The following is a 20421-nucleotide window of genomic DNA, read 5'->3' as shown; positions in this document are numbered from 1 at the left end:
GGTATAAGAAGGAATCCTGGACTTTATAACCATATGAGGTCATGTGTGTATGGACACACGCATGCATAACGTCTCTCTCTCATCTTCTCCATATTTCAGAAAACGTGGTAGCAAAACAGTGCCCCCACGTGACTCTGGATTCTCGTGAAGAAAACGTGGTGGAACCCTCAAAAGACAGAAAGTTCAGGTACTATGAGGGCACGTGTGCCTCTGTCACCCACTGTCACTCTAGCTTTGCTTTTAGGATGTGGTGGAATACCTAATTCCTACCCTTCGACGCAAACAGAGACTTCATGGACTCGCAGGGATAAGCCAGAAGGTACTCTCTCTCTATGTACCATACGCTGGCCACATCAGGGCAGTGAGAGAAGCAGCTGGGGTAGCAGAGAGTCTATGGGAACAGTTCCTGTGACTGACTTCTACTCCTTTGGAGAGCAGAGCCTTACATACTCTGACCAGCGAAAGACCCTGGCGCGTGAAAACTACTGCGGAACCGAGCAAATGCGCATCTCTTTCTTTACATCCGTTCTAACTGAGAAAGGCAATAACTTTCTTTCAAGAGGAGTAAGATAGAATGTTTCGGCCTCCTAGGTATTGGTACAAAATGCAGATGCAGCATACGCTAGTGCTTTGCGGAAGTAAAGTTGCACTGTTTTGAATAGTCTGGGAAACGCAACAGACGCTAAGAGTAGCTACAATTTTCGAGTATTTATTATATTCCCGTATGATGCTGACACTTTTTGTGCACTGTACCCTTTGGTTAATCCTTACAGTAAATTAATTGTAGGAACTATCCTTTTCATCGTTAGAGATGAAGAAACCAGGTCTAGAGAGTTAAAAAAAAAAAAAATAGATGACCTATAGTCATACAACTTGTGATTGCAGCACTGGAATTTGAACCCATTTCTCTAGTTTCAAAAGCCTTGCTTGCTCTCACCACTCTACTGTGCTGCCTCTTGTTGTTAAAAACCTCTTCTTAAAGCGAGATTCCGGTAAATAAATTGGACAAAAGACATGAGCAGAATTTACAAAAGAAAGAAAATGAATAAACATGTAGAAAATGGTCAACTCACTAATAATTTAAAAAAAAAACACGCAAATTAACAGATCTTGCCTTTTAATTTAAAATGCTGCTCGATAGGCTCACCAGCAATCTTCCCACCTGCAACCTTCCCACCTGCAACTAAACGTCTGAATCACAAGACTGCCGTAAGCCACCCTTGGCATAACATAGACCTATACAGGACAAAAATCAGTTGCCAGGGTAATAACTGTCTTTGACCCTGTGAGATGATTAAGTTGCAAGGAAACACTTAAGACCGAGGGAACAGAAGTTCCCTGGCTTAGAAGCCTTATTTCCATGGGTGTTAGTGTGCCAGTGGCTCTTGCAACACTCGATTTAGATCCCAGAGTCCCCACAAGGGACAGGCCTGTTACAAGAGTCGTCATACCTTGAAGCCTGAAGCTGTGGATTCCCAGCATATATTCCTAATTCTCTCAGTCTAGAATGCAGTTACCAGTAATGGTTATTTTTTACCATAAGCAGTGTTGACAGTGATACTCTTACGTTTTCAGTTTTCAGGGGAGAGGAGCTAGAAAGTTACCAAAATTCAAATTCTCATGGAGAAGGGAAAAGGGTTTTATTGATGACTTATGCACCCACAGTAATTGGGTACTCACATAACTTAATAGCAATACATATGCGTTTGGAAGCAGCTTTTTCTGTGTACATGGGTACCTCTACTATGTTTTGTTGTAATATAAAATATTGGAAATACTCCCATTTGACTACCACATTTTCTCCCAATAATAGATTTTGGTGGCTATGCTTATGGGATAGATTAAAATTGCCATGATCTGAAGAGGGAGGATTTATTTGTGTCCTCCTTCTATATGAAATGGCTGAACAGAAAATTAACTAAGTAAAATAAAATATTGACAATACTTACTAAAAACCAGGAAAGTATTCTATTCCAGCATACACCCACTGGATTAGGTGGAGTGTGGTGATTCAAATCCATGCTAGGACTGTGGAGAAACCTGGCAGACACAACCTTTCCAAATGATCAAGGTTAATTTCACAAGTGATAGCTCATGGTAGTCATGCAATGAGAAGGGCACTCTACCTCTGGAATATTCTTCCCTAAAACCGATACTCACAGTCTAGTCATGAGGAAAACCTCCAAGAAACCTGAATCGGGGGACACTCTACAAAATACCTGGCCCGTACTCCTAAAAAAGGACAAGGTCTTGGGAGAGTAGGAAACACTAAGAAACTGTCACAGATGAGAAGGGAGTAAGGAGACCTGACAACTGAATACAACACGGTACCCATGATCAGATCTGGGCGCAAATAAAGGGCCCTGTGGAAAAACTGGCGACATCCAAATGAAGTTTGGAGGTTAGTTAATAGTATAACAAATGTTGGTTTATTGGTTTTGACAGGGAAGCCTCTGTAATGTGAAATGATAACAGTAGAGGAAAGGTGAGGAGTATTTGGGAATTCTTTATTATCCTTGCAACGTTTCTTTAAATCTAAAATTATTCCTATTCCAAAATTAGTTTCTTTTTTTAAAAAATTCATAGTAAGAAAAATGCCTGTCAAGTAAGAATGAAGGGGCACCTGGGTGACTCAGTTGGTTAAGGGTCCGACTCTTGATTTCTGCTCAGGTTATGATCTCACAGTTCGTTAGTTTTGAACTCCACATTGGGCTCTGCGTTGACAGTGCAGAGCCGGCTTGGGATTCTCTCTCTCTCCCTCTCTCTGCCCCTCCCCTGCTCACGTTCTCTCTCTCTCTCTCCCAAAAGAAATAAACTTAAAAAAAAAAATTAAGAGGGGCGCCTGGGTGGCTCAGTTGGTTGAGCGACAGACTTCGGCTCAGGTCATGATCTCACAGTTTGTGGGTTTGAGCCCTGCATCGGGCTCTGTGCCGATGGCTCAGAGCCTGGAGCCTGCTTCGGATTCTATGCCTACCCCTCTCTCTGCCCCTCCCCTGCTCATGCTCGCTCTCTCTCTCTCTCTCTCTCTCTCTCTCTCTCAATAATAAATAAACGTTAAAAAAAATTTTTTTTAATTAAGAATGAAACATCAAGTTATATGTACAAAGTCCTTTTTCTCAAAATATACATTTTGTAAAAATTTATACATATGTTTGTGCATATGTGGATGTGAAGGTGGAGGAGAATTATGTGTATAAAAATACATACACAGTCAATTCTTATTATTTTCACTGGTTCTTTTGTATAAAGTCACTGCAAACTCTGCATTATCCAACACGGAGCCATTTGTTATTCATAGGGGAGATACACAGGTTCCTGTGAGCCTCTGTTCACAACATTTTGTTTACAGACACCTTATTTAATAAACATTGTTGATTCGTTAACATTGAACTCAGGCCCACAGCACTGTAACTCATACCTGAAGAAGGCTTATCCTAACACATATTCTCCGTAAGACACATCACGGCCTTCTTGCACTTAGGCACACTAGACAACACTTTAGCGTTGCACTTGGGGAACATCCTAAACAGCGAAATCACCAACAAAAATTCAGAAAAACACATTACTAAGTATACCATGCAATGGCACTTGTTTATACTGTGAGACCTGAGACAAGAATGCAGAGCATTGCCTTATTTCACTTCCCCTGGGAACGCGTGTGTTGGTGACTAAAACTTTTCACCATTTTGCATGTCTGTAAAAGCACCATGAGTATTGATTTGGGGTTTGCAAATGACTTTTAGCATGTAGGTGAATTCACAAATATGGAACCCATGAATAATACAGATCAACTATATATGTATATGTGTGTGCATAAAGAAAGACACTGGTGTTAGGTTGTTGGATTATGGCATTTTCTGTTTGTTTCAATGCTGTGAAAAAAGCCATTTGGGGATAAAGTTAAATAGTCAGTCTTGATAATAGTAGTGATACTTAGATGACAGCTTGGGCAAATAAACCCATCCCGCCCAATGTTTATCACTGAAGAATATCCAGTGTATTCCCTCACCTATTTATTGAATATATTTCCATGTCTTTGATTTTATTTCTGTTCATATTGTACTAGCTGTATTTGTAAGTATTTGTTTATCTGAAGAAAATGCTTTACTCAACTCTTTGTGAAGCAATTTTGAAATGTCATTCCCAGAATGGAAAGGAAACTGTTCTGTGGGACTTTTTGTGTGATCAAATCCAATAGACTTGTAATCACGTGGTGTTTTGTTTCCTCTTGTCTATCCCTTTAACACATTCAGTCCCATTCAAGAGAAAAGCCCAGAACCAGCGTTCCCTACAGATGTATCTTCAGCATCCGTGCTCCGTGTGAGCCAGCCTCCTGCAGACGGTGTGCTAACCAGTGAGGTACAGCAGAGCCTTGAGGCTTGTAAACTCATAGACACTGACCTCGCCGTTGCAGAAGATGCATCAGATGCCAATGCTGGGCGCCAAGCAGAATGGATGCAGACTAATTCACTTGGGAATGTTGATGTTGCAAGTATGAACACATATTCAGTCCTACTTGTGTCCCTGCATAAGGCCAATAGCCTGGTGAAAGCTGTTCTATGAAAGAAGCTCAAAGAACAGGGACTTGAATGTCATTGAGTAGACCACAAGTTCAGACAAAACTTGCATACCATGTCGGAGTGTGCTACAATGGTAGCATACTTGAAGGGCAACTGAATCTCCTTTAATTTTAGAAAGTATCAAAACAAATACTGTTGAAAGAGGGAGTTAGAATTGGAGGGTCTACTCTGTGCCAGGAATTTAATTTAAGACTGGTATCCCTATTTTACAGAAATGTAAACAGGCTCAGTGCTTAACTCCTTTCCCCTGGTTATTCAGAAACAGTCTTGTATAGTCTTGCACAGTGGCTAAGAGCACAGACTCTGAAGACTGACTAGGTTCTAGTCCTAGCTTCTCCTCTTAGGCAGTCACATGATCTTGGCCAAGATCGTTTCAATTCTCTGTGGCCCTCTTTCCTTTTCTGTAAAGTGGATGTGATGGTTCTACTTCAGAATCTTGTAAGGACCAAGTGAATTACTAAGCATAAAGTACTCAGAACAGTGTCCTACATAGGCTTAGCACTAAGTACATGGTAATCATGCTGGATTAGTCTTTGAAACTACCACTAAAAGCATTTTTATAGCATAAATTGGACAGAAACTTTATTCTTCCCTTTAGAAATTATTTCTTTTGTGAACCTAAAGTACATCTCATCCATGGAAATTGCTCATAGATAATATAAGTATCAAAAGGCATTGTGTTTTGTAAATCCGAGTGGGAAAGCAAGTTAAAGAATATATATCTGAGCATGTTAGGAGTAACTAAGATCCAGGTCTGCCTTTAAGACATAATAATGTTAAAGGCAGAATCTAGCAGTTCTGGGCAAGTGGAGCAGGTGCCCTTGGTGTTCATTTCCTTTGTCACAACTACATACTGATCTGACTTTGTAGATCAAAAATAACAAATAATGAACTATGCAGAACTAGCTATTTTGATATTTGAGAACGGTTATTATTTAAATCAGTGCTCTTTTAATGATGAAGCTTTTGAAAGCTTATTTAATGAATGTCTCCATTTGTTTTATCTATAGTTTCTTTGGGGAAATTCTTGGGTACTGAATTCATTCTCTTTTTTTGTTCCCATTCCTTCTAAGATTTGACTGTTGAGAATCCATGGGATGATAAGTTGATTCTCAAACTTTTATCTGGGCTTTCTAAGCCAGTGAGATCCTATCCAAATACTTATGAATGGCAATGTAAACTTCCAGCCATCAAGCCCAAGACTGAGTTTCAACTGGGTAAGGACTATGTGGGTAACAGACTTTTAAACTCTTGTTTTTGTCTGGGAAGTTGATGGTAACCCATGCACGTGTGATTTCCCTTCCGGTACCACCCCTACACTCCCACCCCCACTTCGAGTAGTTTTATCTACAGGATAAAGCTGAGAGCATTTTGTTAAGCCAGAACTGTAGGAGTTTGATTGCTGTTGGGACTATAACTTACAGAGGGCAATTTGGCAATATCTATCAAAGTAAAAAAATGCATATACTTTTAGACATTCGCTTTTTTTTTTTTCTTCAACGTTTTTATTTATTTATGGGACAGACAGAGACAGAGCATGAACGGGGGAGGGGCAGAGAGAGAGGGAGACACAGAATCGGAAACAGGCTCCAGGCTCCGAGCCATCAGCCCAGAGCCCGACGCGGGGCTCGAACTCACGGACCGTGAGATCGTGACCTGGCTGAAGTCGGACGCTTAACCGACTGCGCCACCCAGGCGCCCCAGACATTCGCTTTTAAGAATTTCAGCAGATATGCTTGCATATGTTCAGAATGACATGTATGTGTGTAAAAATGGCAGATTGGAAACAACACAGGTGTCTATGTGACTGCTAAAGTAAATTATGGGACCTCTACAGGAAAATATGGCTTTCTCTGTACTGATAGGTATGATGTCCAAAATAGGCTGTTAAGTGGAAGGGCCAACCTGTATTATATGCTGTCTTTCATTCCTTAAGAAGGGGGAAGATAATATATTCATATTTGATACTATTTCCAGAGAACCCTTGAAACATACTCAAAACTAACAAATGGTTAATAGAGTGGATGTGGACAACAGTGGGAGCAAGACTTCTCACAATATACTTCACACACACACACACAGGTTTCCCTGTTAACATCTTGTATTAGTGTGGTATATTTGTTAAGGTTGATGAGCCAGTATTAATAGATTATTATTAACTAAAGTCCATAGTTTACATTAGGGTTCATTCTTTGTGTTGTACAATCTATGGGCTTTGACAAATGTGTAATGATGTGTATCCATCATTATGGTATCATAAAGAATAGTTTCACTGCCCCCAAAATGTCCTGTGCTCTATGTATTCGTCATCTCTTCCCTCCACCTGAAACCCTGGCAAACACTAATCATTTAACTACTGTCTTCATAGTTTTGCCTTTTCCAGAATGTCATAGAGTTGTAATCATACTGTATGCAAGCTTTTCAGATTGGCTTCTTTCACGTAGCAGTATGCATTTAAGGTCTCTTGGTCTTCTCATGACTTGACAGTTCTTTCTCTACAATCACTGAGTAATACTCCATTGTGTGAATGTGCCATAATTTATTTATCTATTCACCTACTGAAGGACATCTTGGTTGCTTCCAAGTGTTGGCAATTATGAACAAACCGCTCTAAACACTCATAGGCACTTTTTGTATGGACATAAGTTTTCAGTTCATTTGGGTTAAATACCAATGAGTTGTGATTGCTAGAACAGGTGGTAAGAGTATGTTTACTTCTGTAAGAAACTGCCAAACTGCCTTCAAATGGAGTTCGTACTATTTTGTATTCCCACCAGCAATGAATGAGAGTTCTGTTGCTCCGTATCCTCACCATCATTTGGTGGTGTCAGTAGTTTGGGTTTTGGCCATTCTAATAGATGTGTATTGAAAGGCATTTCATTATTTTTCATTTGTGATTCCCTAATTATATAATGATGTTGCAAATTTTTTCATATGTTTATTTGCCATCTGTATATCTTCTTTGGTGATGTGTATGTTCAGATCTTTTGCCCATTTTTTAAAAATCAGTTCATTTTCTTACTGAGTCTTTTCCCCCATTTTCTTAATTGAGTTTTAAGAGTTGTGTATTTTGGATAACCGTTATCAGATAAGTGTTTTGCAAAGATATTCTCTCAGTCTCTGGCTTTTCATTCTATTAACTGTGTCTTGGGCAGAGCAGAAGTTTTTAAATTTTGTCAAGTTTATCAATAGATTTCTTTCATGGATCATGCTTTTGGTATGTGTCTAAGAGGTCATCAACAAACCCCAAGTCGCCTACCTATTCCCCTGTGTTACCTTCTAGTAATGTTATAGTGTTATGTTTTACATTTATGTGTATGATTCATTTTGAGTAAACTTTTATGAAAGGTATAAGTTCTATGTCTAGATTCATTTTTGCATGTTGATGTCTAGTTTTTCATCACCATTTATTGAAAAGGCTATCTTTTCTTAATTGAATTGTCTTTGCTCTCTCAGTGATCAGTAGAGTATATTAGTTCGGCTGTGTTTCTGGGCTCTCTCTTCTATTCCATGATCTATTTGTCCAGACCACACTGCTCTGATTACTGTAGCTTTTATAGGAAGTCTTGATGTTGTGTCAGTCCTCCAAACTGTTCTTCGTGTTCACTGTCTGGGCCTTTTCCCTTCCCACATAAACTTTAGAATCAGTATGTCAGTAGCCACAAAATAACTTGCAGGGATTTTGATTGGTATGGCCTTGAATCTCTAGATCAAGTTGGGAAGAAATGACATATTGACAATCCTATCCATGTATGTGGACTATCTCTGTTTATTTGGATCTTTTTTTTTTTTTTTTAAATCAAAGTTTTATGGTTTTCCTTATATAGATCTTGTACATAGTTTGTTAGATTAATACCTAAGTTACTTCGTTTTAGAAGATGCTTAAGTATTGTGGGTTTTTTTATTGTAAATTCCACTTATTAATTTCTAGTACATAGGAAAGCAATTGACTTATATATTAACCTTGTATCCTGCAACCTTGCTATAATCATGTGTTAGTTACAGGAGATTTTTTTTTTGTTGTTGATTCTTTGGGATTTTCTGGCTAGACAATGCTGTCATCTGTGTACGAGAACTGTTTCATTCCTTCCCCATCCATATACCTTTTATTTCCTTTTCTTGTTTGATTGCATCAGCTAAGACTTCCAGTATAATGTTGAGCAGGAGTGATAAGAGGAGAAATTCTTGTCTTGTTCCTGATCTTAGTGGGGAAACATTTATCTGTTTCTACCATTAAGTATGATGTTAGCCGTAGGTTTTTTGGTAGATGTTCTTTATTAACTTGAGGAAGTTTCCCACTATTCCTACTTTGCAGAGAGCTGTTAATCATGAATGCGTGTTGTTGGATTTTATCAAACACTTTTCCTGTTTTTATGATAGGATCATGTGATTTTTCTTTTTAGTCTGTTGGTATGATAGATTTATTCATTGATTTTTGAATATTGAACCAGCCTTGTATACCTGGATTAAATCCCACTTGGTCATGGTAAATAATTCTTTTTATACTTTTTTTTGGATTTCATTTGCTAATATTTGGTTGAGGACTTTTATATCTATGTTCATAAGAGATACTGTTCTGTAATTTTCTTGTGTTGTAACTGTCTGTTTCTGGTATTAGGGTAATGCTGGCCTCATAGAAGGGATTAGGAAGTATTCTATCCTCTGAAAGAGACTAGAGAATTGCTATAATTTTTTCCTTATATGTTTGGTAGAATTCACCACTAGAGGGGCGCCTGGGTGGCTCAGTCGGTTAAGCGTCCGACTTCCGTGTTAAGCGAACTTCCGTGAGTTCGAGCCCCGCGACGGGCTCTGGGCTGATGGCTCAGAGCCTGGAGCCTGTTTCCGATTCTGTGTCTCTCTCTCTCTTTCTGCCCCTCCCCCGTTCATGCTCTGTCTCTCTCTGTCCCAAAAATAAATAAATGTTAAAAAAAAAATTTTTTTTTTTAAAAAGAATTCACCAGTGGACCCATCTGGCCCTGGTGCTTTCTGTTTAGGAAAGCTGTTAATTATGAATTCAATTTTTTGTCTGTTTCTTCCTGTGTGAAGGAAGAAATTTCACTGAGGTGATCAAATTTGTGGGCACAGAGTTGTTCATAGTATTCCTTTATTAACATTTTTAATTCATGGGATCTTTAGTGATGTCCCCTCTTTCGTTTCTGATATTAGTATTTTATGTCCTTCCCCCTTTTTTTCCTTAGGTAACCTGGTAGGGGCTTATGGGTTTTATTGATCTTTTCAAAGAATCAGTTTTTTGTTTCATTGATATTCTCTGTTGATGTTCTGTTTTCAGTTTCACTGATACCTGCTATAATTACTTTTTTCTTCTGCTTGCTTTGGATTTAATTTGTTCTTTTCTAGTTTCCTATGGTGGAAACTAAAGTTATTGATTTTAGATCTTTCTTTTTTAACGTACACATTTAATCCTATAAATTGCCCTCTAAGCACTGCTTTTGCTGCATCCCACAATTTTAATAAATTGTGTTTCCATTTTCTTTTAATTCAAAATATTTTTAAATTTCTTCTTTGAATTATGCGTTGTCTAATCGCCAAGTGTTTTGGGGCTTTCCAGCTATCTTTCTTTATTGGTTACTAGTTTAATTCCACTGTGGTTGGAGCACCTACTTTGTATGATTTCTTTGTTGTTGTTGTTGTTGTTGTTTTAATTTGGTAAAGGTGTGTTTTACGGCCCAGAATGGTCTGTCTTGGAGAGCGTTCCACGTGAGCTTAGAAAGAATGTATAGTCTGCTGTTGTCAGATGAAGTTTTCCATAAATGTGAATTAGATCCAGTTGATTGGTACTGCTGTTCGAGTCAGTCATGCCCTGACTGATTTTCTGCCTGTTGGATCTGTTGGATCCAATCCAACTGTTGGAATCCAAAATCTGTTGGATTTTCTGCCCGTTGGATCCAACTGCCTGTTGGATCTATCGATTACTGAAAGACGGGTGTAGAAATCTCCAACTAGAATAGTGAATTCATCTGTTGTTCCTGCAGTCCTATCAATTTTTGCCTCACTATTTTGAGACATATACATTAAGGAGTTATGTCTTCTCGGAAAATTGATCCTTTATCATTATCTGATGCCCCTTTTAATGCCTGATCACTTTTCTTACTCTGAAGTCTGCTCTGTATGAAATTAGAATAGCTGCCCCAGCCTTCTGTTTATTAATTAACATGGCATATCTTCCTCCATCCCTTTACTTTAACCCATCTGTGTCTTTATATTTAAGGTGTTTTTCTCATAGACAACATATAACTGGGTCTTGTATTCTTATCGCCTGTCATAGTTTCTGTTTTCATTGGTATATTTTTAGTCTGTTGATCTTTAGACCGATTGTTGATAGAGCTGGATTAATATCTACTATGCTTGTTGCTATTTTCTATTCACTGCCCTTGTTCTTTGTTCCCTTTTTTTGTCTTCTTCCTTCTGCCTTCTCTGGTTTTATTTGGGTATTTATGTGATTTTGTTTTCTCGGTTAGCATATCAGTTATACTTCATTTTTAGTGGTTGCCCTAGAGTTTGCACTATACATTTAAAACTAACCCAAGTCCACCTTCAGTGAACATTATACCAGCTCGCAGGTAGTGCCAGGTACTTTATAACAGAATGTTACCAGTTCTTCCCTCCTGTCCCTTAGAACAGTAGTGTCACTCATTTCACTTGTCCTAAGCTGTACTTATTGCACACATTGTAGCAATTTATTATTTTGAAGAGTTCCCTGCTAGACCCACTAAGAATAAGAAAAATAAAAGATTTTCTTTTATCTTCATTTACTCCTTTTCCTACACTCTTCTGATCTGAGTTTCTGGCGTATTTCCTCTTCCTTCTGTCTGAAAAACTTCTTTTAACATTGCTTGCAAGGCAGGTTTGCTGGTGACACATTCCTTTAATCATGGTGTAAGCAAGTCTTTATTTCTTCACTTTTGGAGGGATAATGTCACTGGATACAGAATTTTTGATTTGGAGGTTTTTCTTTCAACACTCACTCCACTCTCTTCTTGCTTGTGTGCTCTCCAAAGAGAAGTCCATGTAAGTCTTATCCTTGCTGTTCTGTAGGTAGATGGTTTTGTCCCTCTGGCTTCTTTCACTATTTCCTCCTTATGTGATTTTCTGCAGTTTGAATACAACTTGTCTAGGTGTAGACTTTTTGGTATTTTTCCTGCCTTGTGTTCTCTGAGATTCCTAGATCCCTAATTTAGTGTCTGTCATTAATTTTGGGAATTTCTCAGCCATTATAACTCTAAATATTTTGTCTCCTCCTCTTTTTCTTCTGCCTGCTAATATTCCCATTACACATCTGTTACACCTATTGTAATTGTCCCACAATTCTTGAACATTCTTTTCTATCTTTTAATGTTTTTTTTCTTTGCAAATCACGTTTGGAAGTTTCTGTCGACATACCTGCAAGCTGACTGATTCTTTTCCCAGCCATGTACAGCCTATTGATGAGCCCATCAAAAACAGTCTTTATTTCTGTTATAAGTGGGGTATTTTTTTTTTTTATTTCTAGCACTTACTTCCTTTTGATTCCTTCTCAGAGTTTCCATTTGCTTGTATTTCCCATCTATTCTTGCATATTATCTCTTTTTTTCATTACAACTTAGCATATTAATCACAATTTTTAAACAAAGTTCCTGGTCTTATAATTGCAAAATCTTTGCTGTATGTTTGTCTGGCTCTGATACTTGCCCTGTGTCTTCAAGCTGTGTATGCTTGTAATTTTTGTTAGCAGCCAGACCTGATGTACTGAGATAAAATAGGCCTTTGGTGTAAGATTTATGCTTCTCTGTCTTGAGATGAGGCTGCCTTTACTGTTTGTTGCCACCATAGAGACTAAAGTTCCCATTTGTGGCCTTATTTCTGTCTCCCCTGTTGGCTTTGGGTTTCCCCTGAGGCTTGTTCTTTTTTTTTTTTTTTTTTTTTAATGTTTTGTTTGTTTGTTTCTGAGAGACAGAGAGAGAGACAGACAGAATGTGAGCAGGGGAGGGGCAGAGAGAGAGGGAGACACAGAACTTGAAGTGGGCTCCAGGTTCAGTGCTGTTAGCACTGAGGGCTTGAGCTCACAAATTATTGGATCAGGACCTGAGCGGAAGTTGGACCCTGAACCGACTGAGCCACCCAGGCACCCTGAGACTTGTTCTTAAATAAGGTCTGAGACATTAGTTGTACTGTAATCCCCCAGCTACTGGCTCCAGGGGTGCTTTCTGCTCCTGGGCTTATGCTCTGGCAAGCTGTTATTCTATGTATCCACCAGTGGGGGCAGCAGTGTGCCCTGTGACCTCAGTTCTTTAATGGCTCTTACATGAGTTGTCGATTTTCGGTTTGTGTAGCTTTTTCTTTTTTTATTGTGGGGAGTGGAGTGATGACTTCCAAGTTCCTGAAAGTGCCACATTAGAAACTGGAAGTCTGCTCTTGTATATTTGATTTTGAACATGTGGATTTTTTTAAAATTACTTTGAAAATCTGTTGCAACTTTACCTTGGTAGTCTCTCCTCAAACCAGTAGTAACCCCAGTGTTAGAAAAATAGCAAGACCGATCCAATTTGAGGGACATTCTACAATTCACCTGACCAGTACTCCTTGGAAGTGTCATGGTCATCTAAAACCAAAAGTTGGAAGCTGTCACAGCCTGTCAGAGGCTGAGGAGATTTGATGTATTTGTCCTGGAACATTAAGGAAAAACTAGTGAAATCCGGATAGGCTTGGGCTTAGTAACATACCAGTGTGGGTTCTGTATTTGTAACAAATGTTAACAATGTTAACAAATGTTAACAATGTAACAAATGTTAACAATAACTGAGCCTGAATGGCTCAGTCAGTTAAGCGTCCGGCTTCGGCTCAGGCCATGGTCTCACAGTTCGTGGGTTTGTGCCCCGCGTTGGGCTCTGTGCTGACAGCTCGGAGCCTGGAGCCTGCTTCGGATTCTGTTTCTCCCTCTCTCTCTGCCCCTTCCTCACTCATGCTTTGTCTCTCAAAAATAAATAAATGTTTAAAAATTTTTTCAAAAAAAAAAAAGAAAGTTCACAATAGGGGCGCCTGGGTGGCTCAGTCAGTTTTAAGTGTCCAACTTTGGCTCAGGTCATGATCTCGTGGTTTGTGAGTTCAAACCCCACGTCGGGCTCTGTGCTAACAGCTCAGAGCCTGGAGCCTGCTTTGGATTCTGTGTCTCCTCCTCTCTCTGCCCCTCCCCTGCTCATGCTCTGTCTCTCAGTAATAAATAAATGTTAAAAAAAAAATACAGAAAAGAAAAGAAAGTTAACAATAGAGGAAACTGGATGCAGAGCAAACAAACTGTACTATCTTTGCAGCTTTTCTGTAAATTGAAAACTATCTAAAATAAAATTTTTACTTTAATAAAAAAATGTTAAGTATTCTATGAGAAATATTGGTACAGTTATACTCTGCGCTTTGTGTCCCAGTGTAAAACACTTGGCGTTTTTCTTAACGTTTATTTATTTTTTGGGGGACAGAGAGAGACAGAGCATGAACGGGGGAGGGGCAGAGAGAGAGGGAGACACAGAATCAGAAACAGGCTCCAGGCTCTGAGCCATCAGCCCAGAGCCCGACGCGGGGCTCGAACTCACGGACCGCGAGATCGTGACCTGGCTGAAGTCGGACGCTTAACCGACTGCGCCACCCAGGCGCCCCACTTGGCATTTTTCAAAGGTGTACGTAGAGCTTTGTTCAGCACTTTACAGGATCAGCAGTCTTGCCAAGGACGCAGTGCAGGTATCACCCCTTTAAACCTGAGAATATTGGCAAAGAGAGGATGTCTGCCCACTCCTGCCGTAAAGTGGCAGGCCTGGTGCCCAGCAGTGCTGCCTTTGGTCCCCCCACATGCCATGTAAAAAGGGAGGCTGTTTTGTGGTAGGTGTTTAACTTTTGTTTAACACAAGGAAAACATTTCCTGAGGGAGCTATATCCATTTTTATGTATGAAGGCAAACAAGCGCCAAGAAAATTCTACAAATACACAATTTACCAAAAATGATGTTTTGAACCTTTTTTTCCCACTTTGACACATCTGTCTTCTAAGGTTCTTTGCTGGTCTACGTCGATCACCTTCTTGGAGAAGGGGCCTTTGCCCAAGTCTATGAAGTTACCCATGGAGATATGAACGATGCCAAAAATAAACAGAAGTTCGTTTTAAAGGTAAATAATCTGAGCAGTTTTTTGTGTAGTGTACAAATGAATTTTAGGACTTGATTTCATCAGCCCCCTTTTTTCTCTCTCGAGACAACAGTGACTTCGTTTGGGTCTGTAGTCCACAATTAAGAAACATAAACTGTCCAGCAAGGATTCGGGATGGCCTTGCCACAAATGACCTCACAGCAGACCCCATGCTTCGGCAACAGTCCGTAGCCTGTCATCACCTTCTACCCCACATCGTTTGTTGGGGTACACGTTGCTTTCTGGCTGTCATTTTCCAGAATGTGAGACTGGATGTGAATGTCACATACCTGACTTGCAGGTCCAGAAGCCTGCCAACCCCTGGGAATTCTACATCGGGACCCAGCTGATGGAGCGACTAAAGCCAAACACGCGACACATGTTCATCAAATTCTATTCCGCCCACTTATTCCAGAATGGCAGTGTGTTGGTAGGCGATCTCTACAGCTATGGCACGTTGCTGGTGAGTGAATTTGATGTGAACATGATTTGGAAGTACGTTTTTGGCCTGTGCCCTGCTCGGACCTTTTGCGGTTGGAGCTTCTGTCGGAGTGGCAGGTGGGATTGTTTCATTAATCTCATTAATCCTGTGCAACCAATTCGGGATTCCACTCTCTGTTGTTTCTAGAATGCAATCAATCTCTATAAAAATACCCCTGAAAAGGTGATGCCTCAAGCTCTAGTCCTCTCTTTTGCGCTCAGAATGCTCTACATGATCGAACAAGTGCACAGCTGTGAAATTATTCATGGAGACATTAAGCCAGACAATTTCATACTTGGAAACAGGCAAGTGTTGCACTTTCAATGCAGTTCTGTTTCCCAGCAGCCTTCCATTATTTGTGCTCATGCCGCCTGGCCCTTGTTTGTGTTTAATATAGATTTTTGGAACAGGATGGTGACGATGATGATATATCTGCTGGCTTGGCATTGATTGACCTGGGGCAGAGTATAGATATGAAACTTTTTCCGAAAGGAACTACATTTACAGCAAGGTGTGAAACATCTGGTTTTCAGTGTATTGAGATGCTCAGCAACAAACCATGGAACTACCAGGTACAGAACTGAAGTGAGAGAGTTGAGAATTGATTCCTTTATCATACTTACTATATTTTACAAATGAACTTGGGGCTGTAGTTAGTTTGAGCCGGTCTCATCCTCTCCTGTGCTGGGAGTTAAGACCATGCTCGAGTGTTTTCAGTTGCACACATATTCCATGGCGAGAGGCTTCGGAGGGCAGGTGGAGACCAGCCACCAGAGCCGCAGGGGAGGGAGGTGGGAAGACTCCAGGCTACCCGTGTGGAAGACAGGCTGGAGCACTGCGTTTGCCCCTAGACAGAACGGAGGACTTGAGAAGCACACAGTGGCTCAAGGAGAACGGCTTTCCCAGGGGCTGCCTCAAGAGGCGGTGGCCGGGAAGCCTCCAGCAAAGCCCACACAGGCATTACTCACCAGGGCATTTCGGTGGGGGTTTGAATAAGCTATTTATTTATTTCTTCCAAAATTACTTAAAAGTAAAAGCCTGTGGTTATCTACCTGCTGCGTAAGTTAGAGAGACCTCTTCATGTACTCTTGTGCGCGTGACTATTTCAGTCACACGTGCCTTACGTTTCCTTTGTAGCTTGATTACTTTGGAGTGGCCGCAACAGTGTACTGCATGCTTTTTGGCACTTACATGAAAGTGAAAAACGAAGGAGGAGTTTGGAAGCCCGAAGGTCTTTTTAGGAGGTGAGTATTCGCGTTGGTGCCACAGTGAAAGACCACGCGTGGTGGAATGTTGGGTTCCATCTGGTGGAGAACAGATCTCTGCCGCTGCGTGGAAAAGCCCTGCCTTGGGAGGTGCGGTGAGGCAGCACAGTCCTGGACGCGGGGCCCAGTGAGCAGGGTACAAAGCCCCGCTGCTGCTGTTCCCGGATCCCAGACAGTGTGGGGCAGCCAATGTCCTCCAGTGAAAGCTCCTGGCCACACGGTCAGCATCCTGTACGCCCTCAGATGTTCCTCTTTACCCTTTAGAGAGACCACCTGGTGTCACTGAGCCTCAAGCTTTTGCTGGTTTTCTCGCGTTTGTAAATGAGAATAATGCCGAGCGTACTTTCCTAAGATGTTGGGGTTTTTTTTTAACTTTTTTTTAATGTTTGTTTATTTTTGAGAGGGAGAGAGACAGAGTGTAAGCAGGGAAAGGGCAGAGAGAGAGGGGGGGAGACACAGAAGAGCAGGCTCCAGGCTCTGAGCTCGAACACACGAACTGCAAGATCATGACCTGAGCCCAAGTCGGACGCTTAACCAACTGAGCCATCCAGGCTCCCCTCCTAAGATGTTTCTCATAAGAAGCAAAGGAAATCATGTACGTGAAAGTGCTCTGTAAATTATGAAGTCATATGATGAGGCAGCTGTCTGTCACAGGATAGGCTTTTAGGTCCTATCTCTCTGTGACTGTAGTTTTTGTAAGACTGTTTTCTCATCTATAAAATCATAGTGAAAATTAATGACTAGACTAGAGCTCTTTCTGGGAACATGGATGGCTCTCTTAATAGTGTCACGTGAATAAGCTATAATAATGTTCAAGGATTTGGTACGTGCAGGTTCACTATATCAGTTAAACTTCTCTTAACTTTTTTTGAGGTATAAAAACATACGCAGGAAAGGACACTTGCCTTTAGCGTGCAAAAAGTGTAATGGAGTTTCACATGTTTATCTTGAAGAAATTTAAGCTGGGACTCCCCCAGCCCTCCCACCCACACCCACACAGCCCGACCAAAAATACAAAAGTAGTTGGTGGTAATTTTACAAAATGTAGTGCCAGTTTATAAGTAAGATTAGATCCAGGCCCTGAAGGAAAACTTATAGCTATGGTTTATTCTGCATAACGAGTCATCAAATTTAGTAAATACTCTATCTCTTCTCTCGCTCATAATCAAAGGACCAGAGGGTTATTCAGAAGGCTTCTGTCTCTGACCACTAGTGTAGAGAAAAATCTTAACCCTCAGCAGGCCTGATAGTAATGGGCTGAATATTCTGTCTGAAACTCAAATCTAGTTGTATTCTGCTTTCTCCCCAGTGCCTTATCTCCATGCTGTGGGGTTTTCACAGTTAATTTTAATGATCACAGTAGTTGGAACTCTGAATCTGAACTCTATTCTGGGTAGTCCAGCCTGCCTACCTGGTCCCGGCACATACGCAGTTAGGCCCATCAGAACCATTCGGCCAGAATGGCAGATTCTGGGAGTATGGTATATAATGCTAGCGGAAAGCAGATCGATTTTCATAGATAGATAGATAGATAGATAGATAGATAGACAGACCGACAGACAGTTCTCCGCTGAAGAGCTATTATTTCTAAGCTACTTAAGTCATGTTTTTGGAGCAAGGTGTGTACATTTAATTAGATCTTCAGTTTCTCTTACCTATAATAGATTCCAATTCTTGATGCATTATAATGTGTTTAGATGAAGTTCTATTCAGCCGTCCGAGCATGTAGAAGCCAGAGGCAGGAGTGAGGTGGCCCCACGTGTTGCACACTACATTTTATCTTGTATCCATGCGTTGTCTCTCCAGGCTTCCTCATCTGGATATGTGGAGTGAATTTTTTCACATCATGTTGAATATTCCAGATTGTCATCATCTTCCATCTTTGGATCTGTTAAGGCAAAAGCTGAGGAAAATATTTCAACAACACTATACAAACAAGATTAAGACCCTACGTAACAGGCTGATCGTACTGCTCTTAGAATATAAGCGTTCTCGAAAATAAAATTCGGACATTCCCTAAAAATCACTTTGTAAATGCTCACGTACTCACTTTGACCCTTGATGTTTTCCACACTTGTTGTTTATGTCAATATTTCTTAAAAATAAAGTCTACAACACATGTCCATGTGACCTAGTCATTACAAATATTTCAACAAAGTATAGCAGGCTGATGGGGCGGGTGGCACTTGAAATGCAAGCCTTCGTGAAAATAAGTTGGATGTGAACATTCCCTGAAGTCACTTTTAATACCAACCTGTTCACTTTAGCCAAAAAGCCAAAAAGCAAGACAGCTTTTTACTAAGTTGAGGGTTTATATTTGTATAAAATAGACAAAAATTTTTCAAATGATATTCAAAAGACTTCACATTTTTATGGATAGAATTTGACCATTCTTTATTGTACCTGTTCTTCAGTGCTGTCCATAGGAAATATTACAGTTATAAATCTTAAGCTTCTTCCTTTTTTTTTTTTTTTTTTGGAAAGTACCATTCAAAAGAGTATCCCCCATCTTGAAAATAGTCTCATAAGCTGTATAACAGGCAACTTAGCATTTTTTGACATTTAAAGCTGGAAGGGTCTTATAAACTGAACTGAACAGCCTTCCTCCAGGCCTTCCTCCTTCTTTCCTTAGCATTATGATGTAAAGAAAGTTGAGGCAACTCCCAATTCAGGAGCACAGTGAACCGCCTCCTCCCTTACTCCCACCCAGCAGGTACCCCATTCCAGAAGCAGCCATGACCCACTTTTAATCTTTCCCAAAATGATTCTTAGCCTATTTCTGTACACTTTTCATATTTAACTAGCATAATTAGGGTTTTTTTAATTTAATATATAGAATATTTACTACATAGAGGATGGTCTCATTTTTGTTAAGGACTGTATAATATTTTCGTTATATGATGTATCTGTAAATTCCTAGAAACATTCCTAGAATGCAGAGGTGAATGCATTTAAACTTTTGTGTCAGGATCTGCAAATAGCCCCCATACAGGCTGCGCCAGCACGAATGAACATCTGTTCCCCTACGCCTGCGCTAAAAGCACGGATCAGGCTCTCCACATACGCTGCTCTGACATGGAAAAAATGGTATCTCCTTACTCTGTCCATTTGCATTCTCTTCTGAAATTAGGCCAAATATATTCAAGCGCTATGTGTGTTCTTCTTCTGTGAACTCTCTAGTCTTTGTCCCCTTTCCATTTTGATCTTTTTCAGGTGAACCTGAAGGAGTCCCTTGTATGTGAGGTACAAATATTTGTCCCACTTTGTCATCTGTCTCGGAACTCAAGATTTCTGTTTCCATGAATTTTTTTTTTTTTAAGATTTTTTTTTTTAATGTTTTATTTATCTTTAAGACAGAGAGGGACAGAGCATGAGTGGGGATGGGGCAGAAAGAGAGGGAGACACAGAATCCGAAGCAGGCTCCAGGCTCCGAGCTGTCAGCACAGAGCCCGATGCAGGGCTCGAACTCACAGACCGCGAGATCATGACCCGAGTTGAAGTCAGACGCTCAACCCGCTGAGCCACCACCCAGGCGCCCCTGTTTCCACGAATTTAAGAAATGTTTGTTTTATACTCTGATTTATAAAGTTTCAAATGGCCTTTTTTGGCTTTTGTGTCTCAAAATGCCATTCTCAGTTGAGAAATACAAAAAAAGTGCTCTCATTTTTCGATACTAGTACTCATTTAAATACTTAAGACTAGGGACGCCTGGGTGGCTCAGTCAGTTAAGCATCCCACTCTCGGTTTCGGCTCAGGCCCCGATCTCACCGTTAGGGAGTCGAGCCCCACGTCAGGCTCTGCACTGACGGCATGGAGCCTGCTTGGAATTTGGTCTCTCCTTTCTCTCTCCTGCCCCTCCCCTGCTCACGCTCTCTCACAATATAAATAAATAAATAAACATTTAAAAATATTTAAAATAAATACTT

At 40.4% G+C, this 20421-nt stretch overlaps 1 protein-coding gene and 1 non-coding gene across 2 annotated transcripts in view; both read left to right on the top strand.

The window, feature by feature from the left end:
* The window catches only part of BUB1 (BUB1 mitotic checkpoint serine/threonine kinase), a 48381-nt gene extending 29761 nt beyond the window's left edge, over window positions 1–18620 (top strand). The window contains exons 17-25 of the mRNA XM_040496707.1: window positions 100–187; window positions 4254–4492; window positions 5654–5797; window positions 14616–14731; window positions 15051–15212; window positions 15378–15535; window positions 15628–15802; window positions 16368–16474; window positions 18302–18620. Of these exons, the coding sequence (XP_040352641.1) occupies window positions 100–187; window positions 4254–4492; window positions 5654–5797; window positions 14616–14731; window positions 15051–15212; window positions 15378–15535; window positions 15628–15802; window positions 16368–16474; window positions 18302–18497 (1385 nt within the window). The 3' untranslated portion in view covers window positions 18498–18620. The remainder of the gene's footprint in view (window positions 1–99; window positions 188–4253; window positions 4493–5653; window positions 5798–14615; window positions 14732–15050; window positions 15213–15377; window positions 15536–15627; window positions 15803–16367; window positions 16475–18301) is intronic.
* Window positions 1777–1916, top strand: LOC121044648 (small nucleolar RNA SNORA29). The gene has a single exon (XR_005797410.1). It is a non-coding gene; the product is annotated as a small nucleolar RNA SNORA29 (small nucleolar RNA).
* Window positions 18621–20421: the final 1801 nt, after the last annotated feature.

Source organism: Herpailurus yagouaroundi, unplaced genomic scaffold (assembly GCF_014898765.1).
Source record: "Herpailurus yagouaroundi ecotype Mexico unplaced genomic scaffold, PumYag 188, whole genome shotgun sequence".
Taxonomy (NCBI): domain Eukaryota; kingdom Metazoa; phylum Chordata; class Mammalia; order Carnivora; family Felidae; genus Herpailurus; species Herpailurus yagouaroundi.
This window is presented reverse-complemented; position numbering and strand designations above follow the sequence as displayed.